This window comes from Aotus nancymaae, unplaced genomic scaffold (assembly GCF_030222135.1).
Source record: "Aotus nancymaae isolate 86718 unplaced genomic scaffold, 86718_ANA_hifiasm-v0.15.2.pri h1tg000067l, whole genome shotgun sequence".
NCBI classification, from domain to species: domain Eukaryota; kingdom Metazoa; phylum Chordata; class Mammalia; order Primates; family Aotidae; genus Aotus; species Aotus nancymaae.
Window position 1 is genome coordinate 32,029,371 of NW_026988482.1, and position 26,795 is coordinate 32,056,165.

Here is a 26,795-nt window from a genome sequence, read left to right on the forward strand (position 1 = left end):
GTCACCAATTACCCTACAAAATCAGGCCAAAGCTTAAGAGTTGTCCTTGGTTCCTCTTTTTCTCACCCCCCACATGCACTCTATCTGCAAGTCCTGTCACATCTACACCCAAAATATGAGTCTAACAATTTCTCTCTAGCTCTATTGCTATCACTCTAGTCTAAACTACCATTCTCTCTCACCTAGACTGTTAATCTTGTACAACTGGTTCTTCCTTTATATTCCTGCCGTACCCACAATCCATCTTCTAAAGAATCTTAGTGGGCTTTTTTATTTAATTGTCAAAGTGACTTTTCAACATTAAATCAATTTATGTTATCCCCATGGGCAGAATCCTTCAGTGAGTTCTAATTGTCACTTTGAGTAAAATCCAAGCACCTTACCACAGCCTACAAGGCCCTCGTATCTGGCTCCTGACTCTCTTTTCAAGTTTATTTTATACCTTCCCACGAGCTCAGTCAGCATGCTCTGGTCAAGCTGGAACATACCAAGTTGTTTTCTCCTTCAGGTAACTTAAACTCAGCTGTTCTCTCTGTTGGGAAATTCTCAACCCCAGGTCCTTCCATGGCTGGCTCCTTTATACCATTCAGGTTTCATAAATGTCACCAACTCAGGAACGCCTTCTCTAACCACCTGCCTGATAAGGCCCCACTCCCTCACCAGTCACTATCTATCATACTGCCCTGTATTTCCTTCACAGTACTTATCACAATTTTATTTATTAAGTGAAATAAATAGAAAAATTTTATTTATTATATGTCTTCATCATTAAAGTATAAGCTTCATAAGGGCTATATGTCCATCTTGTCCCACAATCTTCAGCTTCCAGCACAGGATCAAGTATAGGTATTTATTAAGTATCTCATGAATAAATAAATTATACAAAGATGATATTTTCTCAATACCCCAAACTATAGCAGTTCTAGAAAGCAGGTCATGGTCAAGCTCTGAAATATTATATAGAAAATTAAGCTTGAATAAAATTACTATATGACCATATAATGAAAGGAAATTTATTGAATGTGTTTTTCTGTGGGAAAAAAAAAAGAAAAAAGGAAATTTAAATTCATTATTCTAATTATGTATCTTTAGCTTATGCCTCTTTAAAACTATTTCATCTCCTAAAATAAAAATGTTTAATCCTTAGAATTAAAGTATACAATCTTCCTTAGCAAAACGCTGCCTGTCTTTTCTAAATCAAATGATGTACTTTCAAAATCTTTCGTGAAAGCTTCCTAGGCCAGCACGGTTGGCTCATGACTGTAATCTCAGCACTTTGGGAGGTGGAAGCAGGTGGATCCCTTTCAGCTCAGGAGTTAGAGACAAGTGTGGGCAACATGGAGAAACCCCATTTCTATAAATAAATAAATAGCCAAGTGTGGTGGCTCACACCTGTAGTTCCAGCTCCTCAGGAGGCTGAGGCTAGAAGATCACTTGAGCCTGGGAAGCAGATGTTACAGTAAGCCCATATCACTCCCCTGCACACCAGCCTGGGTGACAGAGTGAGAAACTATCTCAAAAAACAGAAAAAAAAAATTTTTTTTTAACCTTTCTATTTTATGCCCTCACTGTAGTCTCTTCATACTTCTATCATAACAGCTGTTATATTTTACTGAACATGTGTTTTTATATTTATTCATTCATCAATCATTCATTAAGTAACTATTTTTGGTGCTTGACAGCATAGTAGTTGATTAAGAAGCAACTTCTGCCCTGGTGCGGTGGCTCACACCTGCAATCCCAGCACTTTGGGAGGCTGAAGCAGACCGATCACTTGAGGTCAGGAGTTTGAGACCAGGCTGGCCAACATGGTGAAACTCTGTCTCTACTAAAAAATACATAAATTAGCCAGGCATGGTGGCGTGTGCCTGTAATCCCAGCTATTTGCAAGGCTGAGGCATGAAAATTGCTTGAACCCAGGATGCAGAAGTTGCAATGAGCTGAGATTGCCCCACTGCATTCCAGCCTGGGTGACAGAACAAGACTCAAAACAAGAAGAAGAAAAAAAGAGCCACAGTTGGCCGCTGTGGTCAAGACAAGGGATGAAGTTCTGATCAAAGGCTAGGACAAGAAAATGACTGATTTGAGAACTATATAGGGCTCTTGGGGACTAAGTATATGGGAGGGAGGTAGTTATGGAGGGGGAAAAAAGAAGTTCAGATTCAGATTTTTAAGCGTGAGTAACCAGATAGAAGGTGATAATAACAACTACAATAGAAAATGAGGAAAAGGAGTCTTATGAAGGAAGCTTGTGGGGTCATTTTTTTTTAACATGTTGAATCTGAGATATTTGTGCAGAAAAGTCTCTGGGAGTCCTCTACATATGGAAGGTAGTTGAAATCAGAAAAGGAGAGAATCATCCAGGGAGATTCAAGGAAAGAGAAGAGTGGCTACAAGCCAGTCAAGGAAGAGGAACCCACGGAGATGACAGAGAAATAATGAAGAATGAGATGAATAAACGTAAGGGAATGTTAGAAAGGAAATAAATGGTGTGTGGTGTCGAAAGTCAGCTGAAATTGTCACTGTTTTTTATTTCAGCCATTCTAATAGGTATGTAGTGAAAACGAATCATGGTTTTCATTTGTATTACCATAATGGCTAATGATGTTGAGTATCATTCGCCATCCACATATCCTCTATGGTAAAATGTCTGTTCATATCATTCTTTTTTTGGTGGTGGGGGGAGGTTAAACTGCACTTTATTTGTTACTCTAACTTTTTTTTTTTTTTAATGCAGCAGTGTGGAGAGAGCTAACATTATTTTTTAACTGCTCAACCATAAGCATGCAAAAAGTTCTCCTCTGAATTAAACTGCTTCCACAACCTGTTGTACAGAAATGAGTAAATTAAAAAAGTGATTCAATTTAGAGTTCTCTCCTTTTTTTATAGCACACACCACAGAGGTAGAAAGGACCATCTTTAATAAATTACCTTATTAATTGCAGAGAATTTCTGAAAATAAAACTACAAAATGCTAAACCAAGCCTTTGATGGGTCCCAAAGGACCACAGATCCATCGACTCCTATTTAAAGAATTAATTCCCTGGAGTGTTCTAGCCTTTGTAGGGCACTTGACAACAAGATCCACCAGGGCTCTGAACACCTGCACTAAGAAGCCTTCTAACCACTCTCATTTACCGATTCTTTGGACCACCCAGTCTTGATGGCAGAGAGGGCAGCGATTGTTCTGTTTCGCCCACAGGGACATGCAGTAGATGTGGAAGGAATGATTACATTCTCCCCAGACCACAACACTGTCTTCTTGTTCGTTTTCAGCTTGATATCTAAGACAGGCATCCATCACCTGGACTCTGCAGATGGCGTGCGTATCGAACTCCACGTCCCAGCTCCACATGGCCAATGCGTTCCACTTCTTGAGAGAGAACATCTTGCTGCCTCCCAACCTGGAGCCTGTGCTCCGGGAGTGAAAGGACAGGGCGCAGAGTTCCTCACCTTCTTCCACGTGGGCCATGGTGGCGCCGCGGAGCCTTTGGGTTGGGGAAGACCGGCAGCTATGGCGGCTCTGTGGGGCCGCCCGACGGGCCGCAGCGCCGCCACATCTTTCTTTTACCCATTTTATTTTTCTTTTGTTTTTTGAGACGGAGTTTCGCTCTTGTCACCCAGACTGGAGTGCAGTGGCACATCTCGGCTCATTGCAACCTCTGCCTCCACGGTTTAAGTGATTCTCCCGCCTTAGCCTCCCAAGTAGCTGGGATTATACCCAGCTAATTTTGTATTTTTAGTAGCGACGAAGTTTCACCATGTTGGCCAGGCTGGTTGCAAACTCCTGATCTCAGGTGATCTGCCTGCCTTGGCCTCCCAGAATGCTGGATTACAGGCATGAGCCACTGCGCCTGGCCATTTTTACCCATTTTCTAATCAGATTTTTTTGTTTTTATACTGTTGAGTTTTAAGAGTTCTTTATATATTCTAGATACAATTCCTTTGTCGGATAGGCAATTTGTGAATATTTTCTCCCAGTGTGTAGCTTGTTTTTTCATCCTCTTAACAGGGTCTTTCACTGAGCAATCGCTTTTAATTTTGATGAAATCTAATTTATTCAGTGTTAAAAATTTCTCTGGATTGTGCTTTTGAGATCACACCTAAGAATTCTTTGCCTAGGCTGGGTTTTTCTAAAAGTTTTATAGTTTGTTTCTCCTATGTCTTTTTCTAATTTTTTAAATAGTTTTACATTTTACATTTACACCTATGATCAATTTTTAGTGAATTTTTGTACAAGGTGGGAGGTTTAGGCTGAGTTTTTTTTATTTTATTTTATGGATATCCAATTGCTTTCTTCCATTCCTTGAAAAGACTATTCTTCCTCCACTGAATGATTTTTGCAACTTAGTCAAAAATCAGGGGCATGGTGGCATGCTCTTGTAATCCCAGCTACTCGGGAGGCTGAGGCAGGAGGATCACTTGAGCCCAGGAACTCAAGATCAGCCTGAGCAGCAAAGACAGACCTCCATCTCTAAAATAATAATAGTAATAATAAAAATCAGTTGGCTATACTAGTGTTGGGTCTATTATTTCTGTGTCACCTATTCTGTTCCACTGACCAAAGTGTTTTGTTTTGTTTTGTTTTGAGATGAAGTTTCACTCTTGTTGCCCAGGCTGGAGTGCAATGGCGCGATCTCAGCTCACCGCAACCTCTGCCTCAAAGGTTCAAGCAATTCTCCTGCCTCAGCCTCCCGAGTAGCTAGAACTACAGGTGCCCGCTACTACATAGGATTACAGGTACCCGCTACTACATCCAACCCACCCTAAACATAGGGTTTCACCATGTTGGCCAGGCTGGTCTTGAACTCCTGACCTCAGGTGATTCGCCCACATCATCCTCCCAAAGTGTTGGGATTACAGGTGTAAGCCACTGCACCCAGCCCTAGAGTTTTTTAAAAAGAAAAGTGGAGGACAGGGAACCCCAGTGCAGTGGCTCACGCCTGTAATCCCAGCACTTTGAGAGGCCATGGCAGGCGAGATCACCTGAGGTCAGGAGTTCAAGACCAGTCTGGCCAACATGGTGAAACCCTGTCTTTACTAAAAATACCAAAAATTAGCAGGCACCTGTAATCTCAGCTACTCGGGAAACTGAGGCAGGAGAATCGCTTGAACCCGGGAAATGAAGGTTGCGGTGAGCAGAGATCACACCACTGCACTCCAGCCTGGCTGACAGGAGATTCTGTCTCAAAAAAAAAAAAAAAAAAGACAGGTGGAGGTCTAAGAGAGAAAGAAGTATAGAAAAAATATCCTTTGGCTGGGCTGGGTGGCTCACACCTATAATCCCAGCACTTTGGGAGGCTGAGGCAGGTGGATCACCTGAAGTCAGGAGTTCGAGGCCAGCCTGGTGAACATGGTGAAACCCTGTGTCTACTAAAAACACAAAAATTAGCTGGGCTTGGTGGCACATGCCTGTAATCCCAGCTACACGGGAGGCTGAGGCAGGAGAATTGCTGGAACCCGGGAGACAGAGATTGCAGTGAGCCAAGATTGCGCCACTGCACTCAAGCCTGGGTGACAGAGTAAGACTCTGTCTCAAAAAAAAAGAAAAGAAAAAATATCTTTTGAATTTGGCAGTTAGTGGTTACTGATGACATTCATGATGAAGTGATGGAATTCCTAGAAGCCTTATTGCCAAGAGCAGTGGGCTCAGGAGTGAATGACTGTATGCCTGGCTAGGAACACTGAGGATACTAAACACACACACACAAATATTAAATACATTTGGCAATTTACACACTAAATATTTATTAATGTGTTGGGGTTGTTGTGTATCAGTAACTATACCTAGTAAAAAGGAAAATCCACATCCGAAGTCTCCAGAAACGTTGGGCAGCCAGGTAAGGAGGAAGAAGAGCATTTAAAAAAGCCAAAACCAAAACCAGGAAAAGCTAAAAAAGAGTTTCTTCCAAATATCTGGAATTCATAGAGGCTGAATGAATTCACATCTTTAGCCTCTATCCCCAAAGTGAATTTTAAGAGACTTAAGAAGCTTATACCCCACCTGAAAACATGTTGCATGATTTCCTCTTTCACGTATCCAGCTCCATACATTTCTCCATATGTTTACTAGCAGATTATTTTGCTAGTAAAGAAATTTTAGATGGTTTCATCTTTCCACCAATCACATCATAGTCTCCTGTTGTCACTCATGCAGTCAGTCTCTCTCTCTCTCTTGTTTTTTTAAATTCTCTAGTACCTAGCATGTGGCTAGCATATAATAGATTCTCAATACATATTTGCTGAGTGGCTACTATATCATTATATCAATATTAAAATACTCAATTATTACCCTAATAAAAAAGGAAGATACATTTCCTTTATAACTGCCACTCTGAATTTTTTTCAGTTGTTTGGAATAATAAAAATATTTACATAATTAATCTGCAAATAATGAATGGCAACAAAAATGTAATTCTTAAAACCCATATTGGCTGGGCACAGTGGCTCACACTTGTAATTCTAGCAATTTGAGAGGCCAAGGTGGGAGGATCACTTGAGCTCAGGAGTTCAAGACCAGCCTGGGCAACATAGTGAAATCTCATTTCTACAAATAATTTTTAAAAATTAGCTGAGCAGGCCAGGCACGGTGGCTCACGCCTGTAAGATCACAAGGTCAGGAGTTGGAGACCAGTCTGGCCAATATGGTGAAACCCCGCCTCTACTAAAAACACAAAAATTAGCTGGGCATGGTGGCGGGCGCCTGTAGTCCTAGCTACTCCAGAGGCTGAGGCAGGAGGATAGCTTGAACCTGGGAGGTGGAGGTTGCAGTGAGCTGAGACGGTGCCACTGTACTCCAGTCTGGGTGACAGACCGAGACTCCGTCTTAAAAAAAAAAAAAATTAGCTGAGCATGGTAGCATGTGACTGTAGTTTCAGCTACTCAGGAGGCTGAGGTGGGAGGACTGCTTGAGCCCAAGTGGTGGGGCTGCAGTGAGCTGAGATCACACCACTGCCCTCCAGCCTGGGTGACAGAGCAAAACCCTGTCTAAAACAAAAAAGTCCATATTGCCATGCTGTTGTTCATGACATGTTTGTTCCCTTGGGAAGAGAAGATAAAAATCTCAGTTTCTAAATTTATCTCTTTTCTAGAATGGGACTTAGCAGGTGGTCTTAGAAGAAACTACTTTGCAATAATTTCTTTGAACATTTTCAAAACAAGAAATATAAAAACTTGAACTCACTCCTTTTTTTTTCATTTCACTGTTCATCTGTCAAAAACAAACAAACAAGATATAATTAAATCAAGGAGAACATTTTAATATTAATTTAAATTGTTTAAAAATTAAATATAGTTTAAAATATATCTATGATTCCTTTTAAAAACATTAGTTATATTGAGATTGTCTTAACTACAAATTAAAAGGATAGAAGGATAAACATTTTAAAGAGAAAACAAAGACTTACAGTTTGAGGATAATCAGGGGGTGGTAATAGAGGTGTTCTTTTATCCAGTGTTCTGTCTAAATTTCTTTTGGCTCCATCAGTTCTGAAATTTATAGTTAGAAATATGACTCTCTTGATAACATTAGCATAAGTTACTAAAACATTACAATTTGAGAATTCTTCCAACTATACTAAGAGATAATCAAGAGTTATCTTACTGAATTTTTTATAAGAAACAAATCCCAATAGACATTATCAATGAGACTTTAATTTTTAAATAATTCATACATGTATAACAGGGTGAGAATAAAAATCAAATTTTTTCAAATATAACTTACTGATCATTTAAAAATGAATCCCAATGCATAGTAGGCCTTTATATATATTATCTCTGTTCAAATGTCTGTCAGTCTATCAAAGAAGCCTCTCCCCACCCCCTATATTAATAAGTAGCACCTCCTTCACATCCATCCATTTTATCCTCACTTATCTTGCTTCAAAGCACTTACCATCGTTTGATATAGTATATTTTGTAGACTGTTTTATTCATTGTGGCTATCTTCAGTGCCCAGAACAGTACCTGGCACATAGTAGCTGCTCAAGAAAGAGTTTACCTTTGGCCAGGCATGGTGGCTCATGCCTGTAATCCTAGCACTTTGGGAGGCCAAGGTGGGCAGATTGCCTGAGCTCAGGAGTTAGAGACAAGCCTGGGAAACATGTTGAAACCCTGTCTCTACTAAAATACAAAAGAAATTAGCCGCACGTGGTGGCATGCACCTGTAGTCCCAGCTACTCGGGATGCTGAGGCAGGAGAATTGCTTGAACCCAGGAGACAGAGGTTGTAGTAAGCCAAGATCGGGCCACTGCACTCCAGCCTGGGTGACAGAGCAAAACTCTGTCTCTAGCAAAAATAAATAAATAAATAGTTTACCTTCAAAACTGTTTATAGATCTTTTTCATCCATAAGATATACTTTTCTCCTTAAATTAAGTTGTATAATCCATTAATCTGTCAACAAATATTTATTGAATGCCTACATTATGCAAATCACAACACTAGATCCTATTAAAATATAACAACAAATCTCAAGGACCGATGAACTGATTAGGTGAGAAGAAAAAAACAGAGTGCCATATAGGTACCCTGTGGTTCAGAGGGGGGACAAGTTCACTTCCATCTGTGAAGGCCACATACACATGTTAGCATTAGCAATGAACTTTAAATGGAAGAGGATTTCAGATGAAGACATAGTTTTCCTGGGATCTAAAAAAACAAAGACCTCAAGAAACAGCAAGGCAAGGAAAGGATCAAAGGGGAAACAAGGAAGCAGGGGTCGTTCAATCCACCCAAAGGTGACAGTGTCAAGTAGAGATAAGTCTGGAGAAGTGCGTTGAAACATCCAGCTAAAGGTCTCAAAAACAAACTCTTTAATACAATAGACAATAGGAAGTAATCGAGAGGCTTTGAGGATAGAAACGTATATAGGAAGACAAATCTAACGGTCTACAAGGCCAGATATACTAGAAGAAATGACCAAAGGAAAAAGCATACAAGGGAAAGAAAAGAGAATTCAGAAAAGCTTGGAGCATGTCAAGTATGACAGGAATGAGGAAAAATAACAATTGGATGAGCAAAGGAGATACCCATCAGATAGGTAAGAGGAGAACCAAAAAAAATCTGAAGAAAAGGGTGTCCACTGGAGCCATAAAACCAGACTTATAAACAGCATACAGACAAGGACCATGTCTATTTTGCTCACTGCTCTCCCCACAATAGTATCCATCAAGGCATAGAAGCTCAATAAGAATCTGTTGAATGAATGATCAGAATAGCATATTTGGAAATGATCTTGCATGTCTAGTTTAGTACTCTACCTGATAGATGAATTTTCTCAGCAATATCAAGCTGTACCCATGGTACTCCAGGGGCACAGCATGAGAGTACCAATGAGAGTACTGTGAAATGGGTGAGGGTGTTGGAAGAGAGGTGGCAGTCATCACTTTATTTTTTAAATTTTTGTAGGTACATAGTAGGTGTATATATTTATGGGTTACATGAGATATTTTGATATAGGCATGTTATGTATAATGATCATATCAAAGTAGATAGGGTATCCATCACCTCAAGCATTTATCCTTTGTGTTTCAAACAATTCAATTATACTCTTTTAGTTATTTTTAAATGTACAATTAAATTATTTATATTATAGTCACCATGTCGTGCTAGCAAATACTACTTATGTCCTACTTATTCTTTCTTTCTTTGTACCCATTAACCATCCCCAATTTCTCCCCCTCAATCTTCCCCACTACCCTTTCACAGCCTCTGGTAACCATTCTTCTACTATCTCCATGAATTCAAAGAGTTTAATTTTTAGCACCCACAGATAAGTGAATGAGTTTAATTTTTAGTGCCCACAGATAAGTGAAAGCATGCAACGTTTGTCTTTCTGTGCCTAGCTTATTTCACTTAACATAATGACCATCCATTGTGGGTCAAGATGGTCAGGGGGAGACCTATGCTAATTCTAGCTAAATAATTATAAGCTTGCTTGGCTCAGAGTACACTCAAGTTTATACACCAAACTAAACTATATTATTGGCGCAGTTAATTGGAAATCAAGCGGCAACAGGAGGCCTAAGGTAAAGACCATCAGAGAGTGCAGTAACACGGGGAACACCTCGGGGTGGCTGCAGAGCAGGCAATACTGCTCTGGTCCCATGAATGCCTTCTCAACATGGAGACTGCATGAGGGCCTTGTAAAGAGGGCTTATGCAAAAAAAAAAAAAAAAAAGAGGGCTTATGCAAAGATCTCAGAGAAGGGAGGTGACCTCTGCTCACAAGATCTGGGAGGGTCTTTGCAGATGGGAGCTGGCAAGGAGAAAAGCCTTGAAGGGCAGAGATCACGGAACGCCTCAGGCTCTGCCTAGGTTTTCGGAATATGGAGTAATTTTAATTAAAAGCCCCCTGACGCACTGGGTGTGGTCAAACCAGGTGGCTCCTCATCCCCTATACTTCTGATGCAGCTGCACCCTGATAACAATTGGTGATAAACTCAGAGTACTAGTTTAGCATGTCTTAGAAGGATCTCAAGTGCTCTTCCCCCTCCCCACAACTTACCCGCTCCTCCACCCCCTCTTCCACGCCCATAAGATCGATGAGATTATGCACACAATAAAAGTGTTTGGAACCCAGAGCTCAGGCCCAACTCAGTTCCCATGCTTGTGTTGGTCCCCTGGACCCATGCTGTAACTTCTACTCTTGTGTCTCTGTCTTTATTTCCTTTTCTCAATCCCTTGTCACCGCTGGGACTAAGGGCACCCACGTATGGGGTTGGGACTGGTACCCAACAATCCATGTTGTTGCAAATGATAGGTTCTCATTCTTTTTTATGGCTGAATGGTACTCCATTATGTATATGTACCACATTTTCTTTATCCATTCATCTGAGTTTTTTGTTTTTGTTTTGTTTTCTTTTTTTAAAGCAAGTTTATTAGAGAAGTAAAGAAACAAAAGAATGGCTACTCCATAGACAAAACAGCCTGATGAGAACAAATCTTGATGTGTGTGATGAATTATATATTGTTTACTGAGAAACAATGGCAAGGAACACCAAGTAGTCCCCAGGCAGAAAACTGCTCAGGGCGTCATAGAATAGTAAACAATATGTACCAGTCATGAACTAGTTAAACCAGTTCTTAAAACATAGGATACGTGACCCTGCCCCCATTGTTCCCTCCAAGAATGTTTTCTAGTTTATTTTTAATTAGTAGTGAACAGGCACTAGCTGCCTGCCTAGTTAATCTTTATTCTATGAAAAAACATAGAACACCTGCTCTTTAAAAATAATCACTTGTTCACAAAAAATAAATACGTGGGTCAGAGTCTGCTCTGGGCCTTTCAGCTGAGAATGCTGTCAGCCCCCTGATGTCCCACTTTGATTCTCTTTTGCTCTCTATCTTTGTGTCTTCTGTTTCTTCCTTCCTTCAGTACTACCTGAGTTGGGGTCTCCCTGACCAAGCTGGTCTCAGCAGCAGCCCATTCATCTGTTTATGGATACTCAGGTTGCTTCCAAATCTTGACTATTACTGCAGTAAACGTGGGAGGCAGATACCTCTCTGAATATTGATTTCCTTTCTTTTGGGTATATACCTGGGAGTGGGATTGCTGAATCATATGGTAGCTCTATTTTTCATTTTCTGAGGAACCTCCAAACTGTTTGGCACGTATGGCAAACAGGTATATGAAAAGGTGCTCAACAACATTCATCATCAGAGAAATGCAAATCAAAACTACAATGAGATATCACTATGCCCAGCTAATTTTTGTATTTTTAGTAGGGACAGGGTTTCACCATGTTGGCCAGGCTGGTCTCTAACTCCTGACCCCAGGTGATCTGCCCCTGTGTGCCATTTTCAGTTCTTCTTTTGAGAAATGTCTATTCAGATCTTTTGCCTATTTTTAAAATCAGATTATTAGATTTTTTTTCCCTATAGAGTTTGTATCAGGCCATTCTTGCATTGCTATAAAGAAATATCTAAGTGGTTGTATTTATTCCCAACAGCGTATGGGGGTTCCCTTTTTTCCACATCCTTGCCAGCATTTGTTACTGCCTATCTTTTGGATAAAAGCCATTTTAACTAGGGTGAGATGATATCTCATTGTAGTTTTGATTTTCATTTCTCTGATTATCAATGATCTTGAGCACATTTTCCTATATCTGTTTGCCATTTTTTCTTTATTCTTTTTTTTTTTTTTTTTTTTTTGAGATGGAGTCTCACTCTGTCACCCAGGCTGGGGTGCGGGTAGCATGATCTCGGCTCACTGCAACCTCTGCCTCCCAGGTTCAAGCAATTCTCCTGCCTCAGCCTCCCAGGTAGCTGGGATCACAGTCGCCCACCACCATGCCCAGCTAATTTTTGTATTTTTAGTAGGGATGGGGTTTCACCATGTTGGCCAGGCTGGTCTCGAATTCCTAACCTCAGGTAATCCACCTCTTTTTTATTTTAGTGTCTTCTTTTGAGAAATGTCTATTCAGATCTTTTGCCTATTTTTTAATCCGACTAGTAGATTTTTCTTTTCCTATAGAGTTTGTATTAGGCCATTCTTGCATTGCTGTAAAGAAATACCTAAGACTGGCCAGGTGTGGTAACTCATGCCTGTAATCCCAGCCCTTTGGAAGGCCATGGGAGGAAGATTGCTTGAGCCCAGGGATTTGAAACCAGCCTGGGCAACACAGCAAGACTTTGTTTCTAAGAAATTTTTTTAAAAGAGAGAAATACCTGAGACTGGATAATTTATAAAGAAAAGAGGTTTAATTGGCTCCTGGTTCTGCAGGCTGCACAGGAAACTGCTTAGCATCTGCTGCTGAGGAGGCCTCAGGAAGCTTATAATCATGAGGTGGAAGGTGAAGGAGGAGGAAGCATGTCACATGATGAAAGCAGGAGCAAGAGCAGGGGCAGGAGGCACACTTTGAAGCAATCAATCTCATGAGAACTCATTATCATGAGGACAGCATCAAGAGGATGGTGCTAAACCATTTATGAGAAATATATCCCCATGACCCAATCACCTCCCACCAGGCCCCACCTCCAATACTGAGGAATACAATTCAACATAAGATTTCAGTGGGGTCACACATCCAAACTGTATCAGAGTTGTTTGAGCTCCTTATATATTATGGTTATTATTCCCTTGTCAGATGGATAGTTTGCAAATATTTTTTCCCATTCTATGGGTTGTCTCGTCATTTTGTTATTTCCTTTGCTGTGAGGAAGTGTTTAACTTGATATGAATCCCCTTTGTCCATTTTTGCCTTGGTTGCCTGTGCTCATGGGGTATCACTCAAGAAATCTTCACCCACTCCAATATTCTGGAGAGTTTCACTCAGTGTTTTCTTGTAGTAGTTTCATAGTCTGAGATTTACATCTTTAATCCATTTTGATTTGATTTTTGTATATGGTGAGAGACAGAGGTCTAGTTTCATTCTTCTGCATATGGATATCCAGTTTTCCCAGCACCATTTACTGAAGAGATTGTCCTTTCTCCATTGTATGTTCTTGGTACCTTTGTTGAAAATGAGTTCACTGAAGATGTATGGATTTATTTCTGGGTTCTTCATTCTGTCCCACTGGTCTAGGTATCTGTTTTTATGCCAGTATTATGCCATTTTGGTAACCATAGCACTTTAGTATAATTTAAAGGCAAGTAATATAATTCCTATAATTTTGTTTTTGCTTACAATAACTTTGGCTATTCTGGGTCTTTTGTGGTTTCATATAAACTTTAAGATTGTTTTTTGTTTGTTTGGGATGGAGGTTCACTCTTGTTGCCCAGCCTAGAGTGCAATGGGGCAATCTCCACTCACCACAACCTCCGCCTCCTGGGTTCAAGTGATTATCCTGCCTCAACCTCCCGAGTAGCTGGGATTACAGGTGCCCACCACCATGCCCAGCTAATTTTTGTATCTTTAGTAGAGACAAGGTTTCACCATGTTGGCCAGGCTGGTCTTGAACTCCTGACCTCAAGTGATCTGCCTGCCTCAGCCTCCCAAAGTGCTGGGATTACAAACATGAGCCACCATACTCGGCTGCTTTTCAATTTGTTGAATCAATGCTTTATAGTTTTCATTGTAGAGATCTTTCACTTTTTTTTTTTTTTTTTTTTTTTTTTTTGAGACAGAGTCTTGTTCCATCGCCAGGTGCCAGGCTGGAGTGCAGTGGCACGATCTCGGCTCACTGCAAATTCCGCCTCCCGGGTTCAAGCAATTCTCCTGCCTCAGCCTCCTGAGTAGCTGGGATTACAAGGGTGCATCACCACTAAACTAAAACTCCTAAGACTTTCTCACATGAAGTAGAAAATGTACCTGGATATCCTCCTCCTTCTTTTCTTTGACAATCTTCAAGACCTTGGCCAGGCTTCCCTTCATCCATCATGTCTCCCTAAAGAGTCTAGCTCTAAGTGATTGCTACTTTCAAGGAATTTGCCTTATACTTTGGTATGCTAATTGGCACTAGTCATAGTCAGGCTTACACTGTAATTATCCCAACATAAATATGCCTGATTTCCTGTTCTTTATATATAAATGCCACCCTTTTACACAGCAACAATTTCTAGAGCGTGTTTTCTCCTATTGGCTATAAATAAAAAGAGCTGGAAGAACATATGAGTGAGCCTTTTCACTCCCTGACTGTTTTTGATTTGTATATTAACAATTAAAAACAGGCTGGGCACAGTGGCTCCCAGCACCTTGGGAGGCCAACACAGTAGATCACCTGAGTTCAAGACCAGCTTGGGCAACATGAAGAGACTCTGTCTCTACAAAAAATACAAAAACTAGCTGGGCACGGTGGTGTGCACTGCACCTGGAGTCCCAGCTACACAGGAGACTGAGGTGGGAGGATTGCTTGAGCCAGGAAGTCAGAGGCTGTAGTGGGCAGTGATCACACCACTGCACTCCAACCTGGGCCACAGAGTGAGACCCTGTCTCAAAAAGAACACGGTGAGGGGGATGAATAATGAATAATCATAGCTAAACTAAAAAATTTTATAATAAAATCAAATAAATAAATAAATAAAAACTTGAAAATTTCAAATGTGTGAGAAACCACATGCAGTAAAGGAGAGAAACTGGCTTGAATCAAGAGGTGAGGTAGTAGCCAAAAAAGAAGGCAGCCTCATTCTTGAGACTTGGGAAAGCTATAAAACGATACTGGCTCAGCCAAGTGTTTCCAGGGACTGGTCCTAGTAGGGGGCCCACTTCTACCCATGACTCTTTATACTCTACCTCACCCCAGGAACTCCCTCTATCCACAGACGTCACTCCACCTTTCAAAAAGGGAAGTCTGCATGCCTGTCATCTAGCAGGTGCAGATAGCAAGGGATCGAGAATCCCAAAGTCCATAGCCATCCAGAAAGATATGTTTCCAGTTTTTAAAAAAAAAATCTTTAGGCCAGGCGCGGTGGCTCACGCCTGTAATCCCAGCACTTTGGGAGGCTGAGGCAGGTGGATCATGAGGTCAAGAGATCAAGACCATCCTGGTCAACATGGTGAAACCCTGTCTCTACTAAAAATACAAAAAATTAGCTGGGCATGGTGGCGCGTGCCTGTAATCCCAGCTACTCAGGAGGCTGAGGCAGGAGAATTGCCTGAACCCAGGAGGCGGAGGTTGCGGTGAGCTGAGATCGCGCCATTGCACTCCAGCCTGGGTAACAAGAGCAAAACTCCATCTCAAAAAATAAATAAATAAATAAATAAATAAATAAAATCTTTAATTTTATCAGTTTAAAAAAAAATTGGTTTCTGAGACTGGGCGCAGCAGCTCACACCTGTAATCCCAGCACTTTGGGAGGCCAAGGTGGGCAGATCACCTGAGGTCTGGAGTTCAAGACCAGTTTGCCCAACATGGTGAAACCCTGTCTCTACTAAAAATACAAAAATTAGCCAGGCATGGTGGTGGGTTCCTGTAATCTCAGCTACTCAGGAGGCTGAGGCAGGAGAATTGCTTGAACCTAGGAGGCAGAGGTTGCAGTGAGCCGATATCGTGTCATTGCACTCCAGCCTGGGCAACAAGAGTGAAACTCTATCTAAAAAAAAAAAAAAAATTGGTTTCTGAAAGTTTTTTGCATTAGTCCTTGGGCCAGCTAAAAATGAGTTTGAAATCCAAGGAGAATACACCAAATATACTTAAAAGAAACACATACAAGATAAACTTAGTTTTCAAAGAATATGCTTATTAATAAGGAGATGGAAAAAAAATGAAGTGGAATCCAGTATAAGGTAAAGTTTAGCAAAGTGATGACTCACTGAAGTAACTTTTTTTTCTTTTTTTCTTTTTTGTTTTTACTTCTTTTTATTTTTAGTAGAGACAGGGTTTCACTGTGTTGGCCAGGCTGGTCTCGAACTCCTGACCTTGTGATCCTCCCACCTTGGCCTCCCAAAGTGTTGGGATTACAGGTGTGAGCCACCGCGCCCGGCCCTTTTCTTTTTTTCTTTTAAATGAACCTAACATTGCGAACATATCCAGGGAAAATAAAATAAAACCAATAATTCCAAATGCATTTTTCCCAAAGAAACCCATAGCAGTTCTAATCTCAGCATTAATATAGCACTATGCTTCAAGTAATTTTGAGGCAGCATTTTTAAATTAAGCACCAAAATAAAAGTTGTACTACTTACAGATCTGTATAAAGCACAATAACGCAAGTTTCTTCCTTAAAAATTCATTCTCCCCTCATTCATTTGTCAACAATAACATACCAGACCCTGTGATTTGTGTTGAGATCCCTCTCCTTAAGCATGCCAAAGTGGAAAAGAAAGACAACTAAGAAAATTAAAGTACACTGTATTGTAACATACTCTGTGCTTAGAACATCCTGCTTTTCTGCTTTTCCTCCTGCCTTACCAGTCATACTTACTCTACTTGCTGGGTGACTTTTCTCCATACCTGTAACGCTTTGCCCTAGGCCTTTGCCTTTCTCAGTTCACTTGTTCACTCGCGCTCTCCCCTGTGCTCTCTCTTACCTAGCTCTCACCCTCACGCTCTGTGTAATTCCAACGATTCCCTATAGCTTTAAAAATCAGCTATGTGCAAAAAAAAAAAAAATCATCTACATTCTGGTGACTCCCCAGTTTTTTTTTTTGATAGGGAGTCTTGCTTTGTCACCCAGGCTGGAGTGCAGTGGCATGATCTCTGCTCACTGCAATCTCTGCCTCCCTGGTTCAAGCAATTCTCCTGCCTCAACCTCCTGAGTAGCTGGGATTACAGGGGCACACCACCACGCCTGGCTAATTTTTGTATTTTTAGTAGGGAAGGGGTTTCACCATGTTAGTCAGGCTGGTCTCGAACTCCTGACCTCGTGATCTGCCCGCCTCGGCCTCCCAAAGTGCTGAGAAAAAAAAAAAAAAGAACAATCTATAATTCCTAGAGAACTCACTTCTCTACTCTAAATCTACGGAAACATTGAATAGAATCTTGGGAATTAAGGAGGAAGGCATCTTTTTCTTTTTCTTTTTTTTGAGATGGAATTTTTCTTTTTTTTTTTTTTGAGATGGGAGTCTCTCTCTGTCACCCAGGCTGGAGTACAGTGGCATGATCTCAGCTCACTGCAACCTTCCCCTCCCAGATTCAAGCAATTCTCCCACCTCCACCTCCTGAGTAGCTGGGATTACAGGCACCTGCCACCACGCCCACCTAATTTTTTGTATTTATAGTAGAGACGAGCTTTCACCATGTTGGCCAGGCTGGTCTCAAACTCCTGACCTCAGGTGATCCACCCACCTGGGCCTCCCAAAGTGCTAGGATTACAGGTGTGAGCCACTGAGTCTGGCCTCTCTTACTTTTAAAACTATTTATATTTGCTTGTTTGAGATAGGGTCTTGTTCCATTGCCCATTGCTGGGAGTGCAATGATACCATCACAGCTCACTATAGCTTTGACTTTCTGGGCTCAAGCAATATTCCTGCCTCTGCCTCCCAAGTAGTTAGGACCACAGGCATGTCCCACCACACCTGGCTAGTGTTTTGGTTTTTTTTTTTTTTTGAGAGATGAGGGCCTTACTACCTTGCCCAGACTGGTCTCAAATTCCTGGGCTCAAGTAATCCTCCCACTGTGGCCTCCCAAAATTCTGAGATTACAAGCATTAACCACCATGCCCAGCCTTTTTTTTTTTTTGTCTAAGTCTTTAACACTTAAGCATTTCTAATAATACATGTACTGACATTAGTTTATATACCCTATAAATATATATTTAAATGAGTGAATGATAGATGGACTAATAAAAATGTAAATCTAGGGCCCGGCGTGGTGTGGCTCACACCTGTAATCCCAGCACTTTGGGAGGCCAAGGCAGGCGGATCATGAAGTCAAGAGTTCAAGACCAGCTCGATCAACATAGTGAAACACTGTCTTTACTAAAAATACAAAAATTAGCTGGGTGTGGTGGCAGGTACCTGTAATCCCAGCTCCTTGGGAGGCTGAGGAAGGAGAATTGCTTGAACCTGGGAGGCAGAGGTTGCAATGAGCTGAGATCACACCATTGAACTCCAGCCTGGGCAACAAGAGTGAAACCCTGTCTCAAAGAAAAAGTAACTCTAAAGAAGTTATATGATTAATATATGTTTATATTAAACATTAATATAAAAAATTTTTAGTTGTAAGGAAAGTAAAATTAGCAAAAATTAAAATTATTAAATTGGCAACAATACTTAGTCAGCTGCAAAAAATGTTTTTAAATGAGGCCAACCAAGAAAGGAAAGAGAATGTAGAAAGGGAAACAAATCCACCCAAGAGAAATTTCTCATTTTATATTTTTAAGTGTTGCCTTGGAATTTTGTAAATGAAATCCATGTATTTTTCTTTTTATTTATCCCGAGAACTCAAAAGAATCAGGTGTTTAGGAAATTCTCAGTAACTGTCTAATTGAACTGAACCAACCTCATCACAGCCTTAAGCAGCAGGTACCTAAATTAGTTTTAATTTCCACTAAATTGGAGCTGGGGGGTGAGTAGGATGTTGAACCATGTTTCCTTTCATATCAACAAATTTCAAATATAAGTAGTTTCAAGATATTTTATTAAGTATTTGTTCAAATTGTAGAGGTTTAGTTATTTGATTTTACTTTCGGGAATCAGTATGGTTATATTAAGAGGAGGAATAGTGTGGTGCTTAATGAACTTTAGAACCAGACCAACCAAGTCCAAATCCCAGCTGTGCAACCTTAGGCAAGTTACTTAACTTCTCTATACCTCAGTTTACTCATCTAAAAAATGGAGCTAACAATAGTACCTACCTGATAGGATTGTTGTAAGAAGTACAGGTGGTAAGAACAATGTCTGACAGTGCACAGTGTATATTTGCTATCATTACAATTATTTTTCAATTGTTTTTCTAATTAACTTGAAAATAGTATTTTACCCATGAACAACCTCCACAGTTAAAACTTTTTATGAGAATATGAACACCAATCATTTCACTTGAATTCCAAGCAAGAATTATCTACTAATATGCTACTTACACTAACTGATTGATTTTCTTCTGCTGCTCCTTGGATCTTCTGTATTTTAGCAGCTTACTTTGTGTTGGCGTATCAGCGCCTATGTTTTCTGGGAAATGGACAATGGGGGGTAACTTCAAGTTCAGAGCTTCCTTTTCTGCTGCAATGGCAGCTTTGTTTGGATCTGACATCTTGATCCCCTAAAGATTAAAATGCTCTGTACTCTGAGGAGAAAAAGTTCATAAAGCCATTATTGTATAAGCAAGCCTCGATATATTCATAACAGGTCTAATATACCAATACCAAAAAAAAATTCTGGACATGTTTTGGATCTTCCTGCCAAGTATGGCATTAGTCTAAAGAATGGCAGTTGAGGTAAGCTGGCAGGGATTCCTGTTAGAACTCTACGACGCACTCATGAAGCAACGAGCCAGTCACCCCTTTAGGGCTTGTTTCCTTATGGATGAAATTAAGGAATTGAATTAAATGCTTTGTAATATCCCTACAGCTCTAACATTCTGGATTCAAAATTTTCCCTAGATGCAAACCACCACCACCACCACAACAACAAATCCAGTTGTTGAGGGATGATCCCCTTCCATGTAAAACCCGATTTTTACATCATTAATGTTTTTAAACATCAGTAGGATATCTTAGTCTTGCTGCCCTCCAAGAAAGTGGTGCTATGATCAAGCAAAAAATAGGCATACTTAACGCATGGCAAATCTAAAAGGTCATGTAAATGCTCAAAAATTTTACTGTGATAACAACTATATTTGCCATGAATGCCTACAGGATTTGGAGATTCCTGCCTTGAAAGAGTGTTTAAGTTGGCACCCAAATCGCGATACCTGCCCTGAGAGGGAAAGGAAGAGAAAAGCAGAGAACAAGTACCTGATTGTTTCTCACTACTTTCCCGCTGCGCAGAGGAGAGAGACAGTCTGAGCCTCTCCTCAGGTGAAAGGAAGGGGATAACGAGGGCGAAACCTCCGGAAAGCCAGCGGCTCTCAGACGCGAAGCTGGAGAAGGGCGGGTGGAAACAACGTCGTCGCTATGGAAACTGTGGAGGTCCCCGCCGGTGGGGCTGGGTGAAGGTTGCCTGGAGAGGCAGTTGCTGAGCTGCGAAGGATTAGGATTACCTGTCACAACAATAATTCATTACTCAAATAGTGTGTGAGTTTTTTTGTTTCTTTTAACTTAACTGCCTTTCCTTGGAAGGGGACCAGGAAATCAGGATCTTCAAATTGTGGAAAACTGCAAGGCTGGAAATAAAGATCTGTTGGAAAATAGATTTATGGAAACACTCGGCAAGAGAATCAAGTCTTCAAGTGTCCCCTAGTGACAGCCTGTAAATATTGTAACTAATCAGCAATATAATTTATCTTGCTTCTAGATTTGCTATTTGTTGACACAGCACTTCCAGGAATTCTTTGGCAAAATCAAACAGGTTAAGGTGTGTGAATTTAGTGAGTTCCCTGAGAGAAAGATGTGAAATTTTGCTATTTGAAGCTGCACAACTAAACGATAATAGCCTACAAGAATACTGTGTCAAAATTAAATTAGGGAAGTGAATAAATCCTGCTGGTCTGTTAATAGCATATTCATTCTTAGATCTCATGAGACTTTAAAAAAATAGCATACTCAACAAATATTTGAGCACCTTCTGTGTCAGTCACTACATAATTTTTTGTTGTTTTAACGAAAGTACAGGCAACACTTGTATCTGTCTCACAGTAGGTGCTCTAAAATGTCATTTAGGTGAGCAAATGAACAAGTTAAAACTTCTGGGTAGTTTGTAAAAGCAAACTATCTTTCTGTAGAAAATAAAATACTTGCATAAATATGTGACCTTTTGTTGTTTAAACTCTAATCCTATAATAGATTAGACAGTTTTTTAAAATGTCAATTAGCATTTATTTTTTATAGGCAGGGTCTCGCTCTGTCACCCAGGCTGGAGTGCAGAGGCACCATCATAGTGAAAGGAGTCAGCTAGTTTATGCCTTAGGTAGATAGCAAGGGAAGGGTCACCGGAGAAACCCCAGCCCATGGGTCAGTGCTTCATCCCCACATAACATAAAAAGCAGCCTGGGGGAAAAAAATTCAAGCTGCAGGCACTGATAAGGGAACTAGCATAGGGTGTTGTGCCTGGAGACATGCCCGCGACTGCACAGATAGAAAAACCTCCAGCCCATTTAGACAAAAACTTGCACCGACCTTCTTCTCACTCACATAAAGGAACAAGGCCTGGCACAGAAATGCCTTTGTCCTTTGTATAGTCCATGGGCTCCCAGGAAAAAAAAAAGTTTCTTCTCCTTTTGTGGGCGTGGGCACAGTATGGTCCAGTAGCTTCTGGTGGGCGCTCTACTTTCCTTTATTTGGATTGTAAATTGGGCTTCTATGAATGATCGCTTCAGCTGCTGATTGGTCCCGGGCCAAGCTCCAGGGCCACGCTTTCACTTTAGCTCTTGATAGGTCCTGGGCCAAACTAAGTAGCATGTATGAATCATCATTTCACCTCCTGATTAGTTCTGGGCTAAGGCCCCTGGGAAGGGGAGTGGGGGGCATGAAGCACATTTCTTCCCCTTCCCAGTCCATAAAAACCCTGGACCCCAGCCTCACAGGGAGGACCCCATTCAGGCGCCCCTCTCTGCTGGCAGAGAGTTTTCTTCTTTCACTATTAAACTTTCGCTCTAAACTCACCTTGGGGTCTGCCCTACTTACTTGTCTTGGAGGTAGGACAAAGAATCCCAGTTGTTATCTCAGACAACCAGAAACCGTTTGTCTGTTTTTCTTTGAGATGGAGTCTCACTCTGTCACCCAGGCTGGAGTGCAGTGGCCTGATGTCAGCTCACTGCAACCTCCACCTCCCGGGTTCAAGCGACTCTCCTGCCTCAGCCTCCCAAGTAGCTGGGATTACAGGCGCATGCCACCAGGTCCAGCTAATTTTTGTATTTTTAGTAGAGATGGGGTTTCACCATGTTGGTCAGGCTGGTCTCAAACTCCTGACCTCTTGATCCACTCGCCTCAGCCTCCCAAAGTGCTGGGATTACAGGCACGAGCCACCACACCAGGCCTGAGAAACTGTTACATCTTGCATTGCTGAGACTACCGCAATAGCTCACTGCATCCTCAAACTCCTGGGCTCAAGGGATCCTCTCACCTCAGCCTCCTGAGTAGCTGGGACTACAGGTGCACACCAAGACATTGGCTAATTTTTAAAAATATTTTGTTGGGACAGTGTCTCACTATGTTGCCCAAGCTTGTCTCAAACTCCCAGGCTCAAGCAATCCTCCTGCTTCAGCTTCCTAAAAGTGTTGAGATTATGGGCTGAGTCACTATATCTGGCCTGAATATCAATTTGATTAGGCTAAACTAGGACTAAAGAGAAGGCAGCAATCTTATGTATGACATACCCACCTCCTCCCAGTCATTCAATCAAACACTAATCTAGGGCTGCTGTGAAGAGATTACAGCTATAATTCAAGTCCCTGGTAGTCAACTGATATTGGTCTAAGGAGATTATCCTGGGTGAGCCTGACTCAATCAGTAGAAATCCTTTTAAAAAGATTTAGGCCTGGCAAAGTGGATCAAACCTGTAATCCCAGCACATTAGGAGGCCAAGCCAGGCAGCTTGCTTGAGCCCAGGAGTTTGAGACCAGCCTGGGCAACATGGTGTAACTCCATCTCTATTTTAAAAAATTAAAAATTTAAAAAATAATAAAAAGATAGGCATGCCCTGAGTCAAACTCCAAAGAGCAGCTGGATCTACAACTGCTCTCAATTTTCTAGTTCTTCCCTTCCTGACAGATCGCCTGCCCTACAGACCTTGGACTTGCTTAACCAGCCCCTTCCATTGCATAAGCCAATTCTTTGGGGAAAAAAAAATACATATATATATATATATATACACATACACACACACACACATACATACACACACATATATCTATATATGGATATAGATGATATATATTATCTCTTACTGTTTCTGCTTCCCACTTTGAAACCTGAATGATACAATGTACATCTTTTTTTTTTTCACTTTTAAAAATAATTTTATTTTAAAAACAAAGTCTCACTGTTGGCCAGGTTGGTCTTGAACTCCTGGCCTCAAGCAATCCTTCTGCCTTGGCCTCTAGATGTGCTAGGATTACAGGAGTGAGCCACCACACCTTGCCAATGTACATCTTTTTAATAGCCAATGTTTCCAAAAGTGTGTTCTTTTACAGGAACAGATTCCTCTTGAGCTTATACAAATAAATATATTGTCATAAGAATACTCATGAATAGTTTCCTAATTCTGGAGTTATCAGGTAGAGAAAAAGGTAAATATTTCAATTTTACTCACAAAATATACCAAAAAGTTACCAAATTGCTATAAAACTACAGATAATGCAGAGAAAAAAGTTTTCTTAACTCTGAAAAAAAAAAATTAAAATGTCAGCAACCTTTCAAGCAAAAAAGTCATTAAAATCATTTCTGTTCTCATCAGTTCAGTCCCATGTAATTAATTTTTGTTCTACTTGATAAATGAGACATTTTAAGTCCAGTTTTCACCATTGCAGTTTTTAAAGTTCTTATCCAGTCCAACTGAATAATCAACAGAGGCCTGTATTCCAGAGTATGTAACAGAGATTTTTTTATGCTTTTCATAAACCTCTTTATCCTTTTCATAAACCTCTTTGAAGACACAATGCTTTAGGATTATATTTGCTTGCAAAGATCATTCAGAAGAAACATCAGAATAAAGCAATTTACTATGAACAACAAGATTTAGAATGGCTGTGGTGAAAGACCTGGTAAAAGTTTACAATAATGATGCAATTGACAAGGAAATTTGCTTTTTTCTGTAATCTATAACAGTTTTACATAGTAGCCAAAATTATGACTGATAACATATACAAAGACACATCAGATTTTTAGGAATCTCATGTACTTTTTAAACACATATTAATAATATGTTCATATAAATGTAATGCAAAGAAGGTTTTCCATATAATTTACGTATCAAATAAGCCTAATATGTCTTTCTTAGACTTCCAGGGCCATTCTGGGATAACCTAAGATTAGTTTGAGGCCAAAAAGACTTAATTTAGAATTTGAAATTTGATTTTGGGAAGCCTGTCAAGTATGTCAAAGGATAAAAACACTCAATTAAAATAGAAAAGGCCAGGCTCAGTGGCTCAAACCTGTAATCCCAGCACTTTGGAAGGCCAAGGTGAAAGATCTCTTGAGCCCTGGAGTTTGAGAACAGCCTGGGCAATAAAGCGAAATGCTGTCTCTACAGAATATTTTTAAAAACTTAGCCAGGCGTTGCTGGTGTGTGCTTGTAGTCCCAGATACTTGAGACACTGAGGTGGGAGGACTGCTTGAGCCCAGGAGGTCGAGGCTGCAGTGAGCTATGACTGCACCACTGCACTCCAGCCTGGGTGACAGAGTGAGACACTGTCTCAAAAAAATTTTTTTTAATGAAAACAAAGTAGGAAAGTTTTAAAACATTTTATCAAAATAAGATTACAGGTCACTATAAAATATCAGTCATTCATTTAGCCAAAGTGATAATTTAAAAAATTTTACAAAGCAGTGCTCACTTCAGCAGCACAAATACTAAAGCTGAAATTATGCAGAGAAGATTAGCATGGTGCCTGCACAAGAATGACACACAAATTTGTGAAGCATTCCATAGTTTTTTTTTAAAGATTTTATAAGCAAAATCCTTCACTTTTTGATAGAGAAAAGACTCAGTTTTCCAAATAATGAAAAGATCTAACAAAGAGAGCAGAGCCAGATCCAGTGGCCTGTGCCTGTAATCCCAGGTACTCAGGAGGCTGAGGTGGGAGGATCACTTGAGCTCAGGAGTTCAAGGCTGCAGTGGGCTATTATGGTTGCACCTGTGAATAGCCAATGCACTCGAGCCTGGGCTTTTTATTGTTGTTGTTTGTTTGTTTGTTTGTTTTGAGACAGAGTCTTGCTCTATCACCAGGCTGGAGTGCAGTGGCACGATCCTGGCTCACTGCAACTTCCATTTTCCGATTTCAAGCAATTCTCCTGCCTCAGCCTCCCGAGTAGCTGGGACTATAGGTTATCACCACTATGACCGATTAATTTTTTGTATTTTTAGTAGAGACAGGATTTCACCATGTTGGCCAGGATAGTCTCGATCTCTTGACCTTGTGATCTGCCTGCCCTGGCCTCCCAAAGTGCTGAGATTACAGGTGTGAGCCACTGTGCTCAGCCAGCCTGGGCTTTTTTAATTAAAAAATTTAATCAGACCAGGTGCAATGGGTCACGCCTGTAATCCCAGCCTTTTGGGAGGCTGAGGCAGGCAGATCACTTGAGATCAGGAGTTCCAGGCCAGTCGTGCCAGCATGGTGAAATCCAGTCTCTACCAAAACATAAGAAAATTAGCTGGGCATGGTGGTGGGCACCTGTAGTTCCAGCTACTCGGGAGGCTGAGGTGGGAGAATCGCTTGAACCCAGGAGGCGAAGGTTGCAGTGAGCCAAGATCACACCACTGCACTCCAGCCTGGGCAACAGAGTGACACCCTGTCTTAAAAAAAAAATTTTTTTTTAATATTTTAGACAGCATGAGGCACACAATCAGTTTCTCTCTCTCTCCTCTTTCTTTTACAATTTACTCAAAAAGTGAACAAAATCTTTTACCATATTTTCTTTTCTTTTATCTTTTGAGACAAGTTCTGGCTCTGTCACCCAGGCTGGAGTGCAATGGTGCAATCTCAGCTCGGTGCAATCTCAGCTCTCTGCAACTTCAGCCTCCCAGGCTTAAACTATCCTCCCACCTCAGTCTCCAGACTGAGGACTAGAGTGTAGTGCCTGCTAGGACTACAGGTATGAACCACCATGCCCAGCTAATTTTTGTATTTTTGGCAGAGACAGGGTTTTGCTGTGTTGCCTAGGCTGCTCTTGAACTCCTGGGCTCAAGCAATTTTTCTGCATTGGCCTCCCAAAGTGCTAGGATAACAGGCATGAGCCACCATGACTGGCTTACTATCTTTTATTAATACTACCAGAAGGCCAGGTGTGGTGGTTCACACCTGTAATCCCAGCACTTTGGGAGGCTGAGGCAGGTGGATCATGAGGTCAGGAGTTCGAGACCAGCCTGGTCAACATGGTGAGACCCCTGTCTCTACTAAAAATACAAAAATTAGCCAAGTGTGGTGGCGGGTGCCTGTAATCGCAGCTACTCAGGAGGCTGAGGAGGAGAATCACTTGAACCTGGGCAGTGAAAGTTGCAGTGAGCCAAGACCGTGCCACTGCACTCCAGCCTGGGCAACAACAAAGTGAAACTCCATCTCAAAAAAAAAAAAAAGTACTACCAGAAAATCATGTTCAAATGAGAGAATCAAATTTTACTTTTGTATCAGTGTATTACTAATACTAAAGCAAATTTCAATA

At 40.9% G+C, this 26,795-nt stretch overlaps 2 protein-coding genes and 1 non-coding gene across 3 annotated transcripts in view; 1 reads left to right on the top strand and 2 right to left on the bottom strand.

The window, feature by feature from the left end:
- DNAH12 (dynein axonemal heavy chain 12) overlaps positions 1-20,410 on the bottom strand; it is a 243,749-nt gene extending 223,339 nt beyond the window's left edge. Inside the window, exons 1-4 of the mRNA XM_064367223.1 lie at positions 20,274-20,410; positions 19,401-19,603; positions 7,407-7,488; positions 7,184-7,210 (exon numbers count right to left, since the gene is read on the bottom strand). Of these exons, the coding sequence (XP_064223293.1) occupies positions 7,184-7,210; positions 7,407-7,488; positions 19,401-19,570 (279 nt within the window). The 5' untranslated portion in view covers positions 19,571-19,603; positions 20,274-20,410. The remainder of the gene's footprint in view (positions 1-7,183; positions 7,211-7,406; positions 7,489-19,400; positions 19,604-20,273) is intronic.
- Positions 3,131-3,472, bottom strand: LOC105722946 (RING-box protein 2-like). The gene has a single exon (XM_064366798.1). The coding sequence runs from the start codon at positions 3,470-3,472 to the stop codon at positions 3,131-3,133; it is 342 nt and encodes a 113-aa protein (XP_064222868.1).
- Positions 20,411-24,962: 4,552 nt separating the features above from the next.
- On the top strand, positions 24,963-25,069 carry LOC135270902 (U6 spliceosomal RNA). Its single transcript, XR_010339056.1, has one exon. It is a non-coding gene; the product is annotated as a U6 spliceosomal RNA (small nuclear RNA).
- Positions 25,070-26,795: the final 1,726 nt, after the last annotated feature.

Excerpts from the sequence above, each read along its gene's own strand:
- LOC105722946 (XM_064366798.1), bottom strand. The coding sequence starts at position 3,472 with ATGGCCCACGTGGAAGAAGGTGAGGAACTCTGCGCCCTGTCCTTTCAC.